The sequence below is a fragment of the Ornithorhynchus anatinus genome, chromosome 17 (genome assembly GCF_004115215.2).
Source record: "Ornithorhynchus anatinus isolate Pmale09 chromosome 17, mOrnAna1.pri.v4, whole genome shotgun sequence".
NCBI lineage: Eukaryota > Metazoa > Chordata > Mammalia > Monotremata > Ornithorhynchidae > Ornithorhynchus > Ornithorhynchus anatinus.
Window position 1 is genome coordinate 3,176,719 of NC_041744.1, and position 18,597 is coordinate 3,195,315.

The 18,597-nt window shown below is 53.6% G+C and overlaps 1 protein-coding gene across 1 annotated transcript; it reads left to right on the top strand.

Moving 5' to 3' along the window:
- Positions 1-8,485: 8,485 nt before the first annotated feature.
- ABHD11 (abhydrolase domain containing 11) lies at positions 8,486-11,493 on the top strand. Its single transcript, XM_029082746.1, has 6 exons — positions 8,486-8,637; positions 9,688-9,823; positions 9,994-10,167; positions 10,446-10,616; positions 10,757-10,938; positions 11,185-11,493. Exons 1-6 carry the CDS (start codon positions 8,555-8,557, stop codon positions 11,315-11,317), a joined length of 879 nt encoding a protein of 292 aa, XP_028938579.1. The 5' UTR covers positions 8,486-8,554; the 3' UTR covers positions 11,318-11,493.
- Positions 11,494-18,597: the final 7,104 nt, after the last annotated feature.

Below are 18,597 nucleotides of genomic sequence, written 5' to 3' on the forward strand. Positions count from 1 at the left end.
AATCTTACTTCGACTGCGGGACCTGATCATCTTGGTTCTACCCCGGCGTTTAGTACAGTGCTTGGTGCATAGCAAGCCCTGAACAAAGACCACCATTTGTGTTAGTATTACTACTACTAATCATAACCATTGATTGATCGAATGATTGTACCACACCCAGAGAATGCTCAATAAAAACTACGACTGCTCTGTTCTGTGAAGTTAGCCAGACGGCTATCTCTTATCGGAGCTGCTAAAGCAGAACTCCTACCTTTTACCAAAGGGTAATCCATCCTGTTCCTTATTTCTCCCATCCAAATCACACTCTCTCTTCCTCTTCCTCCTTTTTCTTGGCCTTCGAGCTCTAGCTGGATGGGGAGAGCTCGATCTCAGAGGCTTGCTTAAAACTGACTTGAGAGTTAGTCAGTCGTATTTAATGAATATATGCAGAGCACAGTACTAAGCGCTTGGGAGAGTACGACACAATGAGAAACAGATATACTGCCTATCCACAACGAGCTTACAGTCTAGAGGATGAGCTTACAGCGGGCTGGGCTCTTCCTTCTGGGTCTCAAGTGGCCACTAGATAAAGGTGTGGTTGTGGACAGCCTAAAGTATGGTGCCGCACCCTAACAGATTTTAAAAGGGAAATGAAAATTGGGGGTGCTCCTAAGATCTTGGGGATCTGACCCTCCCAATCCTGGCAAGTGTCAACCTGCTTTGGAGAGCACTAGGGTAGATGGATCTGGGAAGAAAAAGGATCCAGACCTCTGCCCCAATACCTAATAATAATTGCGGTATTTGTTAAGTGCTTACTATGTGCCAGGAACTGTGCTAAGCACTGGGGTAGACCTAAGCAAGTCAAGTTTTTTGTAGGATAGGGTTGGGAAGGTATTTTTCTAATGGTATTTGTTAAGTGCTTACTATGTGCCAGGCACTGTACTAAGTTCTGGGGTAGCTACAAGTTAATCAGGTTTCGACAGTGCTTGACACACAGTAAGCACCAGAAAAATACCGTTGATTGATTGACTGATTAAAAAATACCAGAGCTACTGTTATTATTAGCTATACTTAGGCACCTCCCAGCTCCCCACAGGAGTTGGACTGAAAAATCTCAGGATCTTCCACCCCAGGCTGAGCTGGATCCTAATCCTCCAGGGAATTATGGTACCCGTGAAGCGCTTATTATGAACCAAGCACTGTTCTACGCACTGGGGTAGATGCGAGTTCATCAGGTTGGACGCAGTCCCTGTCCCATGTGGGGCTCACAGTCTCAATCCCCACTTTACAGAAGAGGTCACTGAGGCCCAGAGAAGTAAAGTGACTTTCCCAAGGTCACAGAGCAGACCGGCGCTGGAGCCGGAATTAGAACCCATGTCCTTCTGACTGCCAGGCAATAAGTTACATTGCTTCTGGTTGGTGGAGTCCAGATCCTAGGACATTCCCAGTCCCTGAGTCTGCTTCTGCAGGCACCTCTCCCTCGCCCCTGACTCACAGAACAACGGACACTCCCAGAACTGAAAGGGACACTGGAGCGTGTGAATGAGTGAGCTGTACAGTTTAATCCGAGGTAGATGTGATGTCTTTAAGAACAACAACTGAAGACTCTCTTTTTCCCTTTTTTTCTCATTCAGTTGACGCATTCCATTAAGTCGATAATTCATTCATTCAATTGGATTTATTGAGCGCTTACTGGGTGCAAAGCACTGTACCAAGCGCTTGGAAGAGGACACTATAGCAACAAACAGATATAGTCCCTGGACATCACGAGGTGACAAAGCCCTGGCCTTTGCGAATGTTTCGGTCTCCGGAGTCCGCTAGACCGTAAGCTCGATGTGGGCAGGGAGTGTGTCTGTGTTCCGTCCACTGGGCCATGCTGCTTTCTTTTATCTTGACCTTGTATCTAGTGCTTGACCCATAGGAAGTCCTTAACAAATACCATTATTATTATTATTATTATCATTAGGGGTTGGGGGAGTGTTTTGATTCAGAGGACCTTGATCCTACGTCTTTCCAGGGTGTGTAATTCAGTCACTGCTCCCGGGGTTGCCCTCACCAGTGTGACCCTGGGCAAGTCACTTTATTTCTCTATGCCTGTTTCCTCCTCTGTAAAATGGGGATTCAATACCAGTTCTCCCTTCTACTTAGATGGGGGCCGGCAGGCCCTCTTGGGGGTCTCTTCCGGACTCAGAAGAGCGAGGGAGGGAAGACCACTCACAGGACGAAGCGGGGATCCCTGCTTTCCCGACTCCCTGTGTCTCCCGAATGTCCTCCAACTGGGCCTGAGGAATCTCCCCTCCCCTCTCCCGGGCAGGGAGGCCTGGATTCGGGCCTACAGCTGCGGCCGGGCCCAACGAGTCTAACCCGCTCTCCTCCTCAGCCGGCGGCCTCCCGCCAACTCTGCGCACAGGACGGTTTCGCCGCTCGCCAAACCTGCTCCCCGTCTGGGCTCCGGTCTCCTAAACACAACCCGGGGAGGGGAAAAAGTTTGCCCAAGTGACCTCCCAGGGCCCGGTCCCCATGGAGACCCCCACCCCTCCCCACAACCCTCCAGGGTCTCGTCCGTCTGCCTCAGAACAAAGCCACCCGATTGTCCCCGCTCCAACGGGCAGGTGAAACCGCGGGCCCACGTGATCGATACTGGAACAGGTGCGGATATGTGACACCAAACCCCACCCACCTCTCAGGGTGCACCTTAACCCCTCCTGCTCCCCCGGCCCCCCCCGTTGCCACCTGGGCACCCAAAACTGTTCCCACTTGGACCCCGGAGCCAAGAAAGACCAATCCCTTGGGGCCCTGCCTCCCCTAAGCAGCGGTGATAGCATTTATTGAGTGTTCGCGGAGTAGTACTAAGCGCTTGGGACGGATGAAACAAGCAAGAGTCACATTATGAGAAGCAGCGTGGCCTTGAGGAAAGACCATGGGCCTGGGATTTTAGCCCATTTCCCCTCTTGCCTATGGCGTGACCTTGCGCAAGTCTCTTCACTTCGCTGGGCCTCAGTTTCCTTCTCTGTAAAATGGTGGTTCGACATCTGTTTTCTCCCCCTTAGATGGTGAGTCCCACTGTGGGACAGGTACTGGGTCTGATCTTATCGTATTGCATCTACCCCGGCGCTTAGTATAGAGTAAGTATTCATTCGTTCATTCAATGGTATTTATTGAGCGCTTAAAGTGTGCAGAGCACTTTACTGAGCGCTTGAGGGAGAACAATATGACAATCAGCAGACACATTTACATCCCCTGCCCACCAGGAGCTGAGATTCTAGAGCGGGGAAGACAGACATTAATATAAACTTAACAAATACCATTATTATTATTACCACGAGTAGCAGCACGGCTTAGTGATAAGAACTCGGACTTGGGAGTCAGAGGACCTGGGTTCTAATTCCGGCTCCGCCGCTTGTCTGCTGTGTGACCTTGGGCAAGTCCCTTCACTTCCCTGGGCCTCAGTTACCTCATCTGTAAAATGGGGATCAAAAGTGTGAGCCCCACACGAGAGAACCTGATTAGCCTGAGTCTACCCCAGCGCTTAGAAAAGTGCTTGGCACAAAGTAAGCGCTTAGCGAATACCATATTTATTATTATTATTATTACCTGTTTAGAAGGAGTTTACAGTTCTACTGGGGAGAAGCCCCCCTCCCCATTTCCTGCAGCAGTTCTCCTCCCCCCACATCTAGCAGCTTTAAGCAGAACCCCAAGAGGGGTTTCTATAGGGCTCAGGAGGGATCTGCCCCCTCCCCTAATTCCCATTTGGGTACCACACCCAAAACAACACCCTAGAACACGAGAGAAGCAGCGTGGCCCAGTGGAGAGAGCCCGGGGCCTGAAACTCAGAAGAACCCGGCTCCTAATCCCGGGTCCGCCACTTGTCTGCCGTGTGACCTTGGGCAAGTCACTTCACTTCTCTTGCCTCAGTTACCTCATCTGTAAACTGGGGATTGAGACGGTGAATCCCATGTGGGACAGGGACTGTCTCCAATCTGATTAACTTGTTTCTACCACGATGCCTGGCACATAGTAAGCACTTAACAAATACATTTAAAAAAAAGAGAAAAAACCACTCCCCCGGTCTCCACGTTCCACGCCACCCTTGTCTTTTCTCTGTGTTCATGACTCCCCGCTTCCTCCTCAGCTGCAAGCCCCTATCTGTAATTTATTTTAGTACATGTCCCTCTGCCAGACTGTAAGCTCCTTGAGGACAGGGATATGTCTCCCAAGCGCCGAGCACAATGCTCTGCACGATAACCAAGGCCGCGCAGGTCACTCCTCGTCGGAGATTAGGTCGGCGCCGCGTTCGGCCGCGGGGACTTTCTGCATTTTTCGAAATAGAAACCAGAGATGTTCCCAATCCGGCTTCCCCTCCTTCCCCGGTGGTAACTCTCCCCCCCGCCGCCACCACCACCCCGCCAGGCCCCAGATACTTCCTAGATCCTCTCTGCCAGTTCAAGCCACTCTCGGGCTCCACCCTCCTCGGCCACAACGGAGACGACGCCAGGATGAAACCCGGATTCCCAGATCCCAGCCTCCTGCTCCCCTCCGGGCGGAGCTCCCGGGCCAGGCCGGGCAGGGCCGGATCAGGGCCTGTGGTTTCCTAAGAGGCGTCGGGGAGAGAAAGCGGCTGGGGGCGGTGGGGAAGGGGGGCGATTCTGCCAGGAGTGGCAGCTTGTGACCCTTCCCCTCCCCTGCAGCCAGCACAACTCAGCAGCCACAGTGAAGGTGGGGCTCAACCTAATAAGAACTGTGGTGTTTGTTAAGCCCTTACAGCGTGCCTGGCACCGTACTAAGCGCCGGGGTGGGATGCAAGCAAACCGGGTTGGACGCAGTCCCTGGCCCACCTGGGGCTCGCCGTCTCGAGCCCCATTTTACAGATGAGGGAACTGAGGCCCAGAGGAAGTGAAATGACTTGCCCAAGGTCACCCGGCAGACAAGTGGCAGAGCCGGGATAAGAACCCGTGACCTTCTGACTCCCAGGCCGCTGCTCTATCCACTCTGCCATGCTGTTTCTCTGCCAGGAGTGGGTCCCCCCACCACCTCACGCACACTCCCCACCTCAGACCAGAGTGGGGAGTGTGTTAGCACACACCAACCTCCCTTCATTCATTCAATCATATTTACCGAGTGCTTACTGTGTGCTAAGCACTTGGACTTACTGTACTAAGCACTTGGACGAGTACAATAGAACAATAAACAGACACATTCTCTGCCCACAAGGAGCTTGCAGGCTAGATGGGGGACTGACCCCCGACAAGAAGGCACCAGCGTCTCCCCGTCCCTACCCAGCTTCCAGGTGTGGCACCGCTTTGACTAATGTCCCTCCGGTCAGCCTGAGCTCCCCTGGATGGTCTGTTGCTGCCCCTGCCTTGAATACGCTTTGCAACTGAAATGGTGCGAGGGTAAGGAGTCCCCGGTAACCTGTTCTTCTTGGTCTGTAAACTCTCCAAGCCTCCCTGCCCAGATTCTCATTTCCTGGGCCCAGATATTACCCCTGATTCCTCAGAAACCCGCCAGTCGTCAACAAGGCCGGCCACAAAGAACAACACACAGACGTATACGGCGCCTCCTTCCAAACAGCTCGGGACAATCCGGAGACTTGAAAAAAACAACAAAAAAACTAAACATCCCCTACTTCACAAGGAAAGAACAAGGGACTTTCTTCACTCGACGGATGGGGAAACTGAAGCCCAGACAGAGAGGCAGCAGTCTACGCTATATCTGTCAGTGGGTGATTTCTGACTTCTCCCCGTCTGGTGCCTTGCCTCAATTTTGCAAGTCTTCCCTCTTCACCTCCCTCCCCACGCTTCCTCTCATTAGCGGGATCTTTAGGCCCCACTCACCTCACCCGCCTCCCAAACTGGCACCCACAAACCCACCCCCCATCTGCTCGACGGGCTCCCAGCCCTGCCTGGTGGGGTGACGACATGGGCCCCCAACCTGAGGGTCTGATCCGCCCTGTATTAAATGATGATGATTCATTCAATCGTATTTATTGAGCGCTTACCGTGTGCAAAGCACTGTTGGGGGCATTTAAGTGTTTACTATGTGGCAAGCACTGTTCTAAGCCATGAGGTAGATACAAGTTTACCAAGTTGGATGCAGTCTCTGTTCCACATGGGGCTCACAGCCTTAATCCCCATTTGACAGATGATGGAACTGAGGCCCAGAGAAGTGAAGTGACTTGCCCAGGGTCACACAGCAGACATGTGGCAGAGCTGGAATTAGAACCCAGGTCCTTCTGGCTCCCAGGCCCGTGCTCTATAAACTACGCCAAGCCAGAGAATAGATCCGGTCCCTGTCCTCGGGGGGCTGCCAGTCTGACGGGGAAGACAGGCCACACTCGCTGCACTGGGCCCCGAAAGCAGCACGGCCTATCATCATCAATGGTATTTATTGAGCTCTTCCTGTATACGAAGCACTGTACTGAGCACTGGGGAGAGTACAACAGAGTTGTTAGATACATTCCCTGCCCACAACAAATTATAGTCTAGACGAAATAGCACAGAGCTGGGCCTTACTCCCGGCTGCCACTTACCTGTTGTGTGGCCTTGGGCTAGTCATTGAACTTCTCCGTGCCTCAGTTTCCTCATTACTTGTTTTGATGTCTATTTCCCCCCTTTTAGACTGTGAACCCTTTCTGGGCAGGAATGGTCTCTATTTGTTGCTGAATTGTACTTTCCAAGCTCTTAGTATCGATTGAATGAATGAATAAAATGGGAATTTAATACCTGTTCCCTCAGTCTACTGTGAGACCGATATGGGACAGGGACTAGTCGGATATGATTATACTGTATCTACCCTAGTGCTTTGCACATAGTAAGTGCTTAACAAATACAAAAATGATGATTATTGTAAACTCATCCTCTAGACTGTAATCTCATTGTGGTTAGGGAATATGTCGGTTATACTGTTGTGTTGTACTCTCCCAAGCACTTAGTAACAATAATTAATTGTGGTATTTGTTAAGAACTTTCATTCAATCGTATTTACTGAGCGCTGTGTACAGAGCACCGTACTAAGCGCTCAGAAAGTATAATTCAGCAATAAAGAGAGACAATCCCCCCCATACCAGGCTTTCAGTCTAGAAGGGGGGAGACAGACATCAAAACGAGTACACAGGCATCAATATAAATAGAATTATAGATATATACACATCAAAACAAGTAAACAGGCATCAATATAAGTGGAATTATAGTTATATACATATGTGCTGGGGGGAGAGCAAAGGGAGCGAGTCGAGGTGATGCAGAAGGGAGGGGGAGCTGAGGAAAAGAGGGGCTTAGCCTGGGAAGGCCTCTTGGAGGAGGTGAGCCTTCAGTAGGGCTTTGAAGGGGGAAAGCGTGGTTGTTCGGTGGATTCGAGGAGGGAGGGCGTTCCAGGTCGGAGGCAGAACATGGGCCAGGGGTCCACGGCGGGACAGGCGAGTTGGAGGCCCGGTGAGGAGGTGAGCAGCACCAGAGGAGCGGAGTGTGCGGGCTGGGATGGAGAAGGAGAGAAGGGAGGTGAGGTAGGAGGGGGCAAGGGGTTGGACAGCTTTGAAGCCAAGAGTGACAAGTTTTTGTTTGATACTGAGGTTGATGGGCAACCACTGGAGATTTTTGAGGCGGGAAGGTGACATGCCCAGAATGCTTCTGTAGGAAGATTGTCCAGGCAGCAGAGTGAAATATGGAGTGAAATAAGTGGGGAGAGACAGGAGGTTGGAAGATGAGAAAGGAGGCTGATGCAGTCCAGTCGGGAAAGAATAGGGATTGTACTAACTTGGTAGTGGTTTGGATGGAGAGGAAAGGGCAGATCTTGGTGATGTTGTGGTGACACCGGCAGGTTTTGGTGACAGATTGGATGCATGGGGTGAATGAGAGAGAAAAGCCAAGGATGACACCAAGGTTGTGGGCCTGTGAGACGGGAAGGATGGTTGTGCCGTCCACAGTGTCGGGGCTGGGGTGGATACAAGTAAATGGGGTTGGGCGCTGTTCCATTTGGGGCTCACTGTCTTAATCCCCATTTTGCAGATGAGGTAACTGAGGCACAGAGAAGCTGAGTGACTTACCCAAGGTCACACAGCACACAAGTGGCAGAGGACGAATTAGAACTCATGACCTTCTGACTCCCAAGCCCATGCTCTACCCACTAGACCATGCTGCTCTGCACTCTGAGCTGGTTGTGGACAGGGAATGTGTCTGTCATATTGCACTCTCCAAGGCGAGTAGTACAGTCCTGCGCACTCAGGCGTTCAGCAAATATGAGTGAATGCTCTGCACCCAATAGGCGCTCAATAAATAAGTTTGAGTGAGGGAGACCCCGCCCCCAGGAGGAGCTGGTCCTCCTCGGGCACAACCAATCAGGCCCGTCTCTGGGCAGAGGCGGGGAAGGGGGCCTGGCTAAGGCGCATGCGCGCCCGGCGGGCAACCAAGGGGCGGGAGCGGAGCAGCGCGCATGCGCACTCGGTGGGCACTGGGGGTGGGGGCCGGGCAGCGCGCATGCGCGCTCGGCGGGCACCCAAGGGGTGGGGCCCGGGTAGCGCGCCTTTGGTAGGCCGCGGGTGCGCGCACGCAGCCGGCCTCGGGCCCGCGCGCCACCGAGCATGCTCCGCAGGGCCTGCGCGTGGCGGCTTCGCCCCTCGCGCGGCCTCTCTCTGGCACGAGCCTGGAGTAACGAAGGCCCGAGGTCAGGCGCGCGGGTGGGGGGTGACGTCACCGGGACCCCGGGCGGGCGCGGGGTGATGGCGTCACGGCCGAGGGGGGGCACTTATGTCAGAGGAGCGTGGTGATGACGTCACCGGGGGGACAGCCGGCCCCCTCGTGGTCCTATAGGGGAGCAGCATGGGCTAGTGGTTAGAGCCCAGGCCTAGGAGTCAGAAGGACCTGGGTTCTAATTCTGCCTCTGCCTCTTGTCTGCCGTGGGACCTTGGGCAAATCCCTTCTCCCTACCTCAGTTACCTCATCTGGAAAATAGGGTGAAGACTTTGAACCCCTTGTGGGAAGGGGTTGTGTCCAACCCCCTTTGCCTGTGTCTACCCCAGCACTTCGAACAGTGCTTAACACATCATAGATGCTTAACAAATTATTATTTTATTACTATTATCTATTAATTTATTACTATTATTTATTTATTATTAATGCTGGTATTTGTTAAGCGCTTACTATGTGCCAAGCACTGTACGAAGTGCTGGGGGAGATACGGGGTCATCAGGTCCCATGCGGGGCTCATAGTCTTAATCCCCATTTTCCAGATGAGGTACTTCAGCACAGAGAAGTGAAGTGACTTGCCCAAAGTCACACAGCTGACAAGCAGCGGAGCCAGGATTCGAACCCATGACCTCTGACTCCTAAGCCCGGGCTCTTTCCAATGAGCCATGCTGCGTCTCATTATTAGTCTCAACCGGAGCCAGAATTATAATAATAATAATAATGTTGCAGAGCAACATGCTCTGTGCAGAGCACTGTTCTAAGCGATGGGGTAGATACAGGGGAATCAGGTTGTCCCATGTGGGGCTCACAGTCTTAATCCCCATTTTACAGATGAGGGAACTGAGGCCCAGAGAAGTTAAGTGACTTGCCCACAGTCACACAGCTGACAAGATCGCCAGTGTTGGCATCACCCCTGGCACCCACCCCTTTCCCCGTTTCTTGGGTTCCGGGCTGCTGCTTGCTTCTCTGACTTAGTCCCGTGCCGGCCCCCCTCAAAGCCCTCTCTCCCACCCCGTCCCCGAACCAGGCCGGTGCCACTCTCCTACACCCAGTTCGACGGACCCACCCAGGAAGCGCCCCTCGTCTTCCTCCACGGGTTGTTTGGCAGTAAAACCAACTTCCAGTCCATCGCCAAATCCCTGGCGCGGCAGACGGGCCGAAAGGTGAGCTAGGGTCGGGGAGGCGGGGGCCAGGTGGGAAATGGGGGAAGCGGCGGGGCGGGTCAGTGGTGGAAGCCTCAGAGGACCGAGGTGGAGGGGCAGGTACCAGAGCCCTCCGTGATGTGATGTGCCTCTAATCAAGGCCCTCAATAAGCCCTTTTTTCCCTTCTTAGGTGCTGACAGTGGATGCCCGGAATCACGGAGAGAGCACTCACAGCTCGGAGATGAGCTACGAGGCCATGAGCGCTGACCTGCAGGCCCTCCTGTCCCAGTTGGGCCTCCCTCGCTGTGTCCTCATTGGGCACAGCATGGGGGGCAAGACGGCCATGACCTTGGCATTGCAGAAGGCGAGTGGGCCCGGCCCGGGTGGGTCCGTACCCCTGTCCCAGAACGACCTACCCCATGCATTCGGTCTGGCAAGAGCCGCCGAGCCCAACTCGAAAGGGGCGGGTCGGTGGGGGAGCGTTGGATTCTGCGATCCGTCAAGGTCCCCTTCGGCTCCCCCCCCCCGACACGTTCTTGTCCTTACCACGGGGGTGGCCGAAGCCTGGAAGGTCAAGGGGAGGTTGGGGGTTCTGGCCTCGGGTGGGGTTCAAGCTCACCCCGTTTGCGGTCTGGACCTCAGCCCGAGCTGGTGGAGCGCCTCGTGTCCGTGGACATTAGCCCAGAGGAGACGACCGGCGTCAGTGACTTCCCCTCATTCGTGGCGGCCATGCAGGCGGTACGGATCCCCAAGGAGCTGACCCGCTCCCAGGCCCGCAAGTTGGCGGACGAGCAGCTGAAACCCGTGATTCAGGTGACCCCCTCCTGCCAGGGGAAAAGAGGGGCATGGCGTGGACACGGAGGAGGGGGGGCTGGAGCGGAAGGAATCGAAGGGCGGGGGGCGGCGGCCCTTGCGGGGACGGGTCAGGTGGGCTGAACTCTGCCCCCTTTCAGGAAGTCTCCGTGCGCCAGTTCCTGGTCACCAACCTGGTAGAGGCGGCTGGACGTTACGTCTGGAGGGTCAACCTGGAGGCCCTGACTCACCACATGGACGCACTCATGGGCTTTCCCCAACTCCCAGGGACCTACTCGGGCCCCACCCTCTTCCTCGGCGGCTCCAATTCCCAGTTCATCCGGTGAGGCCGGGGAAGGAGGAGGTTTCCGGGGAGAGGGTCAGGCTTGACGCTCTTCCCTGCTCCTCCCGCTCCTCCCTGCCCTGGCCTGGTTATGGGGAGAAAACTGGTTTGTCTTGAGGTGGGGAGAAAGGGTGCCGGGTTCCTTGGCGGGAGGAGCAGGGGGAAGAGATGCCTGTGCTTTGGGGAGGGTGTGTCCTTCTGCCCTGATGCTGACCCCTGCCTCTCCCTCTTCCGCTCTCCCTGCAGCCCTAGCCACCACCCCAAGATCAGGCGCCTCTTCCCCCAAGCCCAGATTCTCTCCGTGCCGGGAGCCGGCCACTGGGTTCACGCCGACCAGCCCCACGACTTCACGGCTGCCGTCCGAGACTTCCTGACGTAAGGGGCTGCTCCCCTCCCAACAGCCCCTGACTAGGGAGGGCTCGAGGGGCCACCCCCGGGGCCAAGAAGATGGACGGCGCTGGGAGCCGGGGCCATGACTCTACCTCTACTCACGCACTCACGCCCGGGCACTGCCGGCCCAAGTTCTCACACTTTAATAAAGCAGCCGCTCCGGTGCCCTCCGTGCCTCACCGCCACCACCGGGCCCACCGGGCCGGCCTTGGGGGGGCTTGGGCCCTCCTGCTCAGACTCTGCTCTCTCTGCAGCTGGTTTTGCACCTGCCGGCCAATCAGCTGCTGCATGTCCTCCTGCAAAGAGGGACAGTTGGTCTGAGTGGCGGGGGCTGTCCGGACCCTCAAGCATGGAGGCGGTCTTGAAGGGGGCCCCTGGTCCACGCCTCCCCATCTCTCCCTCCCCCCGGTGTCCCAGACCCACCTTCCAGGCTTCCACTTCCTGGGCCAGTTCCAGCTTCTCCTGCACAGCCTCCATCAGCTGCTCCTCCAGGGCTCGGAGCTCCATCCGGCACAGGCCCAGCTCCGTCTCCACTGCCAGCTTCCTGCCATCGGCGGAAAGCGTTCTCAGCGGAACAGGGTCTCCTCAGAGGACGAGGGTCTCCTCAGCGGAAAGGGGTCTCCTTAGCGGAAAGGGGTCTCCTCAAAGGAAAGGGGTCTCCTCGGCGGCACCCCCACCCCCAGCCTTGCTGTCTTGGTCTGGTGCCCCTGTGGGCTCATCCCCCCGCCAGGCTCTTTCACTCCCTGTCCACCAGCACCACCCCTCCCCTGTTTCCATTTTCTGGGGCCCCATTTCCCCCCCAAAACCCTCGTACCCACTCCCCACAGCAGGGGTGGCCTGGAGCGCGGGGCCTGAATGGTCTGGTGATGTGCTCTGGGGCTGTGGGCTAGTGCCTTCCCCATTCCTCTCCAGCCCAGCTCTTGCTGGGCTTCTGTGTGACCTTGGTCTAGTCACGTTCCATCTCTGAGCCTCAGTTACCTCATCTGTAAAATGAGGGTTCATACTGTGAGCCCCATGTGGGATGGGGACCGTGTCCAATCTACCCTAGCGCTTAGTACAGTGCCTGTCACAGAGTAAGCACTTGACAAATACCATAATTATGGTTATTGGGCCCCAGAAGCCCCCCTCCCCTCACCCTCTGCAGGTCCAATTCTTACTTAGCTATGGCTTCATCCCGTTCCTGAGTAACCCGCTGCAGGGTCACTCCTGTCTTCTCCTGCACCTCGGAGCTCTGCTCTGGGGCTGGTCCGGTCCGCAGCTCCCACTGGAAGGGAAAAAAGAGAGGGGAGATGCACCCTGAGAAAGCAGGGGTGCAAAGAAGCCAGGCTGCTGGGCCTCCGGGCCCCAGGGGTGGGGCCACAAGGAGGGTGTGGGCCTCGGGCAAGGCCTGGAAGTGGCCTCTCCTGTGGAGGCCGTGGCCTTTGCCCTGGACCCAAGGTGCGAGGGGGAAGACGGGGGGGTTCCAGGTCAAAGGCTCCTTACCTGTCTCTGCTGTAGGATTTCAGTGTCGGCCGGCTCCCGGGTGGAGGCCAGCGAGCCGGGCCCGGGCTCGGGCTCCCCAAGCCGGGCTCCCTCCTCCAGCTCGGGTGGGATCAGCCCCGGGCCTGGGTGTCACAGCTGCAGCCACCAGCCGGGGTGGCCCTGGGCCCCTGGAGAGAGAGGGATAAACGTGCTGAGGGGCAGCTCTTCCCACAGATTCTGCCGTTTCCTGGCCAGCCCCTGGCGGGAGGTGCTTCTCCATCACCTCCCCACCCTCCACCGCAAGCCAGGTTCACCCCCTCAGAGAGACACACACACACCCCTCTTCCCCCCACTCCCCATTCACTGGAGGACCCAGATTAAGAACTGTGGTACTTGTTGAGCACTTGCTGTGTCAAGCACCGCACTAAGCCCTGGGAGACACATTGGGCATAGCCCCTGTTGGGCTCACAGTCCAATGGAAGGGGAACAGGAATTTCATTCTCATTTACCAATAAGAAAACTGAAACCCAGAGAAGTGAATGACTTGCCCAAGGTGACACAGCAGGTACGGGGCAGAGCCGAGATTGGAAGCCAGGTGCTGTGACTCCCAGGCCCCAGCTTTTCCCACTAGGCCGCACCGCTTCTCACCTCTGAGTCATTGGCTAAACCATGTCAGGCACCCGGGTACTTCATTCATTCAATCGTATTTATTGAGCACTTACTGTGTGCAGAGCACTATAGTAAGCACTTGGAACAATGCAGTACAACAATAAACTGACACATTCCCTGCCCACAGCGAGCTTACATTGGCTGGAGCTTGGACCCTGGACATCCCGAGGTGGAAAAGCCCGGTGTGGGCAGGGATGGTCTCTACTGCTGAATTGTACTTTCCAAGCGCTTAGTACAGTGCTCTGCACACAATCAACGCTCATTAAATACGATTGAATGAACTCTTAGCCCTGGACAGCCGGAGCAGGGGAGGGACTTACCTTTCACCGGTGAGGGGTTGAGGGGTCCTCTCTTCCCGCCCAGAGAGGGGGAGGCGGGACCACCCCTCCAACATCAACAGGGGGCTAGCAGGCCTGGGTCCATGGGAACCAGTGGGAGTCGGATATGACCGATCCGTGGAATCTTTCTTGTTGCTGTTTCTACCGTCACAGAGACACTCCCAACAGGAGCTGCCCTGCCCCTCCCCTCAGCTCAGGGTTCAGGTGTGAGATCCAGCCTGGCCTCCTCCCTCCCCCGTGAACCCTGGGGGCTGCCAGGACCTTAGGGACCAGGTAGAACTGGAAAAGGGAGGGGAGCTGGGGCTCCCGGGCAGTGTGGTCTACTGGGAAGGGCCTGCCGGGTGACCTTGAGCAAATCATTTCACACCCCCCACCCCCCAAGCCTCAGTTGCCTCATCTGTAATATAGGGATAAGATATCTGCTCTCCTTACCTCCTAAAATGGGAGCCCTGTGTGGGACGGAGTTCATAGCTGATCCATCGGTTCTTAGCAGAAAATAATTACATGACAACATAGAGATAACAGGACCCTTCAAAATCACCTCAACCTTGGCCTAGGAGTCCCAGGGCGAGAGAAGGGAGGTGGAGTCCCGTCCCTCTCCCGGAGATGCCCAGATTTCCCCAGAGGGAAAAAGGCTGAGCTGAGGGGGACTGCTCAGCTGGTGGGAGGATGGGGTCTGAGTTCAGGAATGAGGGGCCTGGCCAGCGAAGAGGACGGAAGGATCCAAGCATCCGTCAGTTTCTGCCTGGGGAGGGGCAAGCTGTGTGAGAGTCCTGCCTCTGGCCTGGAACGCCCTCCCTCCTCATATCCTACAGACAATCACTGGCCCCACCCTCAAAACCTTATTAAAAGCACATTTCCGCCAAGAGGCCTTCCCTGACTAAGCTCTCATTCCCTTTTCTCCCACTAACCTTCTGGGTCACCCTGGCATTGTACATTCCAGGCACTCAGTACAGTGCTCTGCACATAGTAAGCTCTCAATAAATACTGTTGAATGAATGAATTTGGATTTGCCCCCTTTATTCACCCCTCCGTCAGCCCCACAACACTTACGTACATAGGTGCTCTGGACTGTAAGCTCGTTATGAGCAGGGAATATGTCCACTAATTCCGTTGCGTTGTACTCTCCCAAGCGCCTAGTACGGTGCTCGGCACACAGTGAGCACGAAGAAATGCAATTGATTGATTGATTGATTGATTGAAAGGAACCCCTTTCCCAGCTTCTATCTCCAGATCCAACTATTCCTATTGACTTCGTAGCCCGTACACCAGAGCGATTGGGTCCCTTTTCCCTTTCAGCCAGCCATCAATCAGTATTTACTGAGCATCTGGTGTAGCTCACTGTGGCAGGGAATGTGGCTGTCTGTTGTTGTATAGTACTCTCCCAAGCACTTGGTCCAGTGCTCCGCACACACTAAGCGCTCAATAAATATAAACAAATGAATGAATGCAGTGCGCTGAGAAAAGCACTTTGGAAGAGGTGAATCTCAGCCAGACACAGGAACTCACCCCTGCCCCTTCAAAACAAGCTGAGCCACTTGAACACCCACTATCTGCTGTCTTCCTCTATTCCCCAACTTGCTGCTTCCTTTCCTCCCAAACCAACCTTCTAGCCAAATCACAGTCTTTCCCAACTGCTTAATAAAGTGCTCTACAAGTAGTAAACGCTCAGTAAATGTGACTGACTGACTCTCCTGCCTCTGTCATTCATTCAGTTGTATTTACTGAGCACTTTCTGTGTGCAGAACACTGCTCCTAGGAGAGTATACAACACATACGTTCCCTCCCCACAATGAGTTTACAGTTTAGAGCAGGGTGAGACAGACATAATGGTTCCTGGGGTTTGGAATTCCCTCCCTCACCACACCAGGCAGTCCACACCCCTCCCCTCTGTTCCAAGCCCTCTTAATTTCCCATTTTCACCAACGATCTTTCCCTGATTAATTTCCTAGGTCGTCCCATCAGGAAACTCCAGCACGTAATTTATTTACTCTCTCCTTAGCACTCATGAATGTACGTCTGTTCTATTTACTTATCTTTGACGTCTCCAGTCACAGTTATCTTTACTTACGTCATCCCCATTAGAGTGGAAACTCCTGGTGGGCAGGGAATGTGTCCTTTCATTATTCTGTTCTTTCCAAGTGCCCAGCAGATTGCACCACACCAAATGGACGCTCAATAAATGGTGTTTCTACTACTCAAGGCCATTCTGCCTTTGGGTCCAGTACACTTTGAGCCAGACTTTGAGGGACTGCTAATCTACTCTCTCTTTCGTCCTCGGCTGCTCATGCCTGCACCTGCCCTGACGTCAGGATTGGGAGCAGGCTCTCAGAGGTGGCTATGTGAAAATTTGCCAAGCTTCCAGCCTTCCTGGCCCACTGGCACCAGGCATAGCCGTCCCCTCCCTTAGAGTGCCAGGGCAAAGCTTTATCCCCCTGCTCCCTTCAAAGCCTTATTGAAGGTACATCTACAAGAGGCCTTCCCTGACTAAGCCCTCCTTTCCTCTTCTCCCACTCCCTTCTGTGTCATCCTGACTTGTTCTCTTTATTTATCCCCCTCGAGCCCCATAGAACCTTTGAATGGATCGGTAATTTATTTATTTCTATTTCTGTCTGCCTCCCCCTCTACACTGTAAGCTTGTCGTGGGCAGGGAATGTATCCGCTTACTATTAGAGTGTACTCTCCCAAGCGCTTAGTACAATGGTCTGCACAGAGTAGGCACTCGATATATACGATCGAATGAATTAATGAAAGAAGAGCTGGGCAATGAACCAATCAATAGTATTTATTAACTAATAAGCGCTTTCTATGTTCCAAGCACTGTTCTAAGCGCTGGGGTAAATACAAGGTGATCAGGTTGTCCCACGTGGGGCTCAGAGTCTTAATCCCCATATTACAGATGAGCTAACTGAGGCACAGAGAAGTTAAGTGATTTGCCCAAGATCAGACAGCAGACAAGTGGCAGAGCCGGGATTAGAACCCAGGTCCTTTTGCCTCCCAGGCCTGCGCTCCAACCATTTGGCCATGCTGCGTCTTCCCTTCCCCCCTCGTCCTCCTCCCCTCCCTCCCCATCCCACCTCCAGCTGCTTCCTGTACAAACGAGAACTGTCCTTTGTGGCTCTCCAGACAGCATACGATGGGAAATGGGAATGCGCTCCAGAGAATGGAAATTAGGGCAGATCACTGAAAAGGAGGATGAAGAAATAGCATGATTGTGGAGGGACCAAATTAGAAGAGCTAAAGCTGGAAAAGAAGATGCATCTTGCACAAGGAACTGGGGGAAAAAAAAGCAGGAAAGTGTAGCTGTGTCCCTCTGTTGCTCCTGGCGCAAGCACACACCCACCCTCGCCTTCTCTCCTCCCCCTTCCACTTTTTCCTCTCTCCCACCTCCCGCCCCACCCCAGGCAGGAAAGAAAGCTGATAATAATTGACCATGCAAAGGTAACAGCTTTGATTTTTTTTTACATTTCTGCCTTTGCAAAAAAGGATCAAACGTGATTGCTAACCAGGGCAAGTCTCCCTTGGGAGTGGTAGGCTAGAAAGACAAGCTGGAGCAAGGGCAGAAATGGTGGAAAAAAAATCAAAAAAGAAAGATGGATTATTTAACTGAATAAGGTCTGATGTTACACACTAGAGAGTCCTGGGGATAGTTTCTGAGGAGCGACTAGCCCTTGCTTACTAGAAGTCTCAGAGGACAGGTATATTGCCTGGCATGTAGTAAATGCTTAAGAAACCCCACAATTACTATTATTATTATTATTATTCTCAAAGCCTGGAAAGTGGTACCAGATTGTACTCATCTTTAAAATAAAGGAAAAGGGAATCCCGATTAGCAACAAGGTGCTTTTACATCAATTTCTGAAAATTATTATTTTTTTTTGTTTTGCAACAATCCAGCAAAGAGCAAACTTTTTTCATGGTATCTGTGAAGCACCTACTAGGTGCTGGGCACTGTACTAAGTGCTGGAGTAGATACAAACTATACACCAAGCTCCATACTAAACGTTGGAGGCGATGTGAGTTAATGAGATCAGTCACAGGCCCTGTCTCACATGGGGGTCCCAGTCTAAGTAGGAGGGAAAACAGGTACTGAATTCCCATTTTACAGATGAGGAAACTGAAGTCCAGAGAAATGGCAGGGACTGGCTGCAACTGTCAGAGAGGGAAGTTCGTGCAAACCTCATATAGAAGGAAAAGCACACACATCATCTGACCTCAGCTTGTCTGGGACATCTACCCTTTCCCCCACTTTCATTCATTCATTCAAGGGTATTTATTGAGCGCTTACTGCGTGCAGAGCACGGTACTAAGCACTTGGAAAGTACAGTTCAGCAATAAAGATAGATAATCCCTGCCCATACCAGGCTTAGTGTCTAGAAGGGGAGAGACAGACGTCAAAATAAGTGAACAGGCATCAATATAAATAAATAGAATTATAGCTATATACACATCAAAACAACAAAACAACCCAACCAGCTGCCCCATTCACCCACTACCTCCTGGGGCAGGGAAACTTGAGGTGAACCTCCATCTTGTCTATCTTTGTAGCTAAACCCTTGCCCACATAATCATTAATGATAATTATAGTATGTGTTAAGCACTTACTATGTGCCAGTACTAAGCGCTTGGACATAGTCCCTGTCCCACATGGGGCTCACAGTCTCAATCCCCATTTTACAGATGTGATAATTGAAGCCCAGGGAAGGTGAAGTGACTTGTGTGACCTATGCATTTGGATTTGAACTCTTTAAACACTTGCTATTCACCCCACAACACTTTTGTGCATATTCTTATACCCCGA

What these genes read in the sequence shown, in the direction of transcription:
- ABHD11 (XM_029082746.1), top strand. Translation starts at nt 8,555, where the DNA reads ATGCTCCGCAGGGCCTGCGCGTGGCGGCTTCGCCCCTCGCGCGGCCTC. An exon ending in TGACCTTGGCATTGCAGAAG is followed by an intron (nt 10,168 to 10,445) that starts GCGAGTGGGCCC and finishes TCTGGACCTCAG; the next exon opens with CCCGAGCTGGTGGAGCGCCT. An exon ending in AGCTGAAACCCGTGATTCAG is followed by an intron (nt 10,617 to 10,756) that starts GTGACCCCCTCC and finishes GCCCCCTTTCAG; the next exon opens with GAAGTCTCCGTGCGCCAGTT.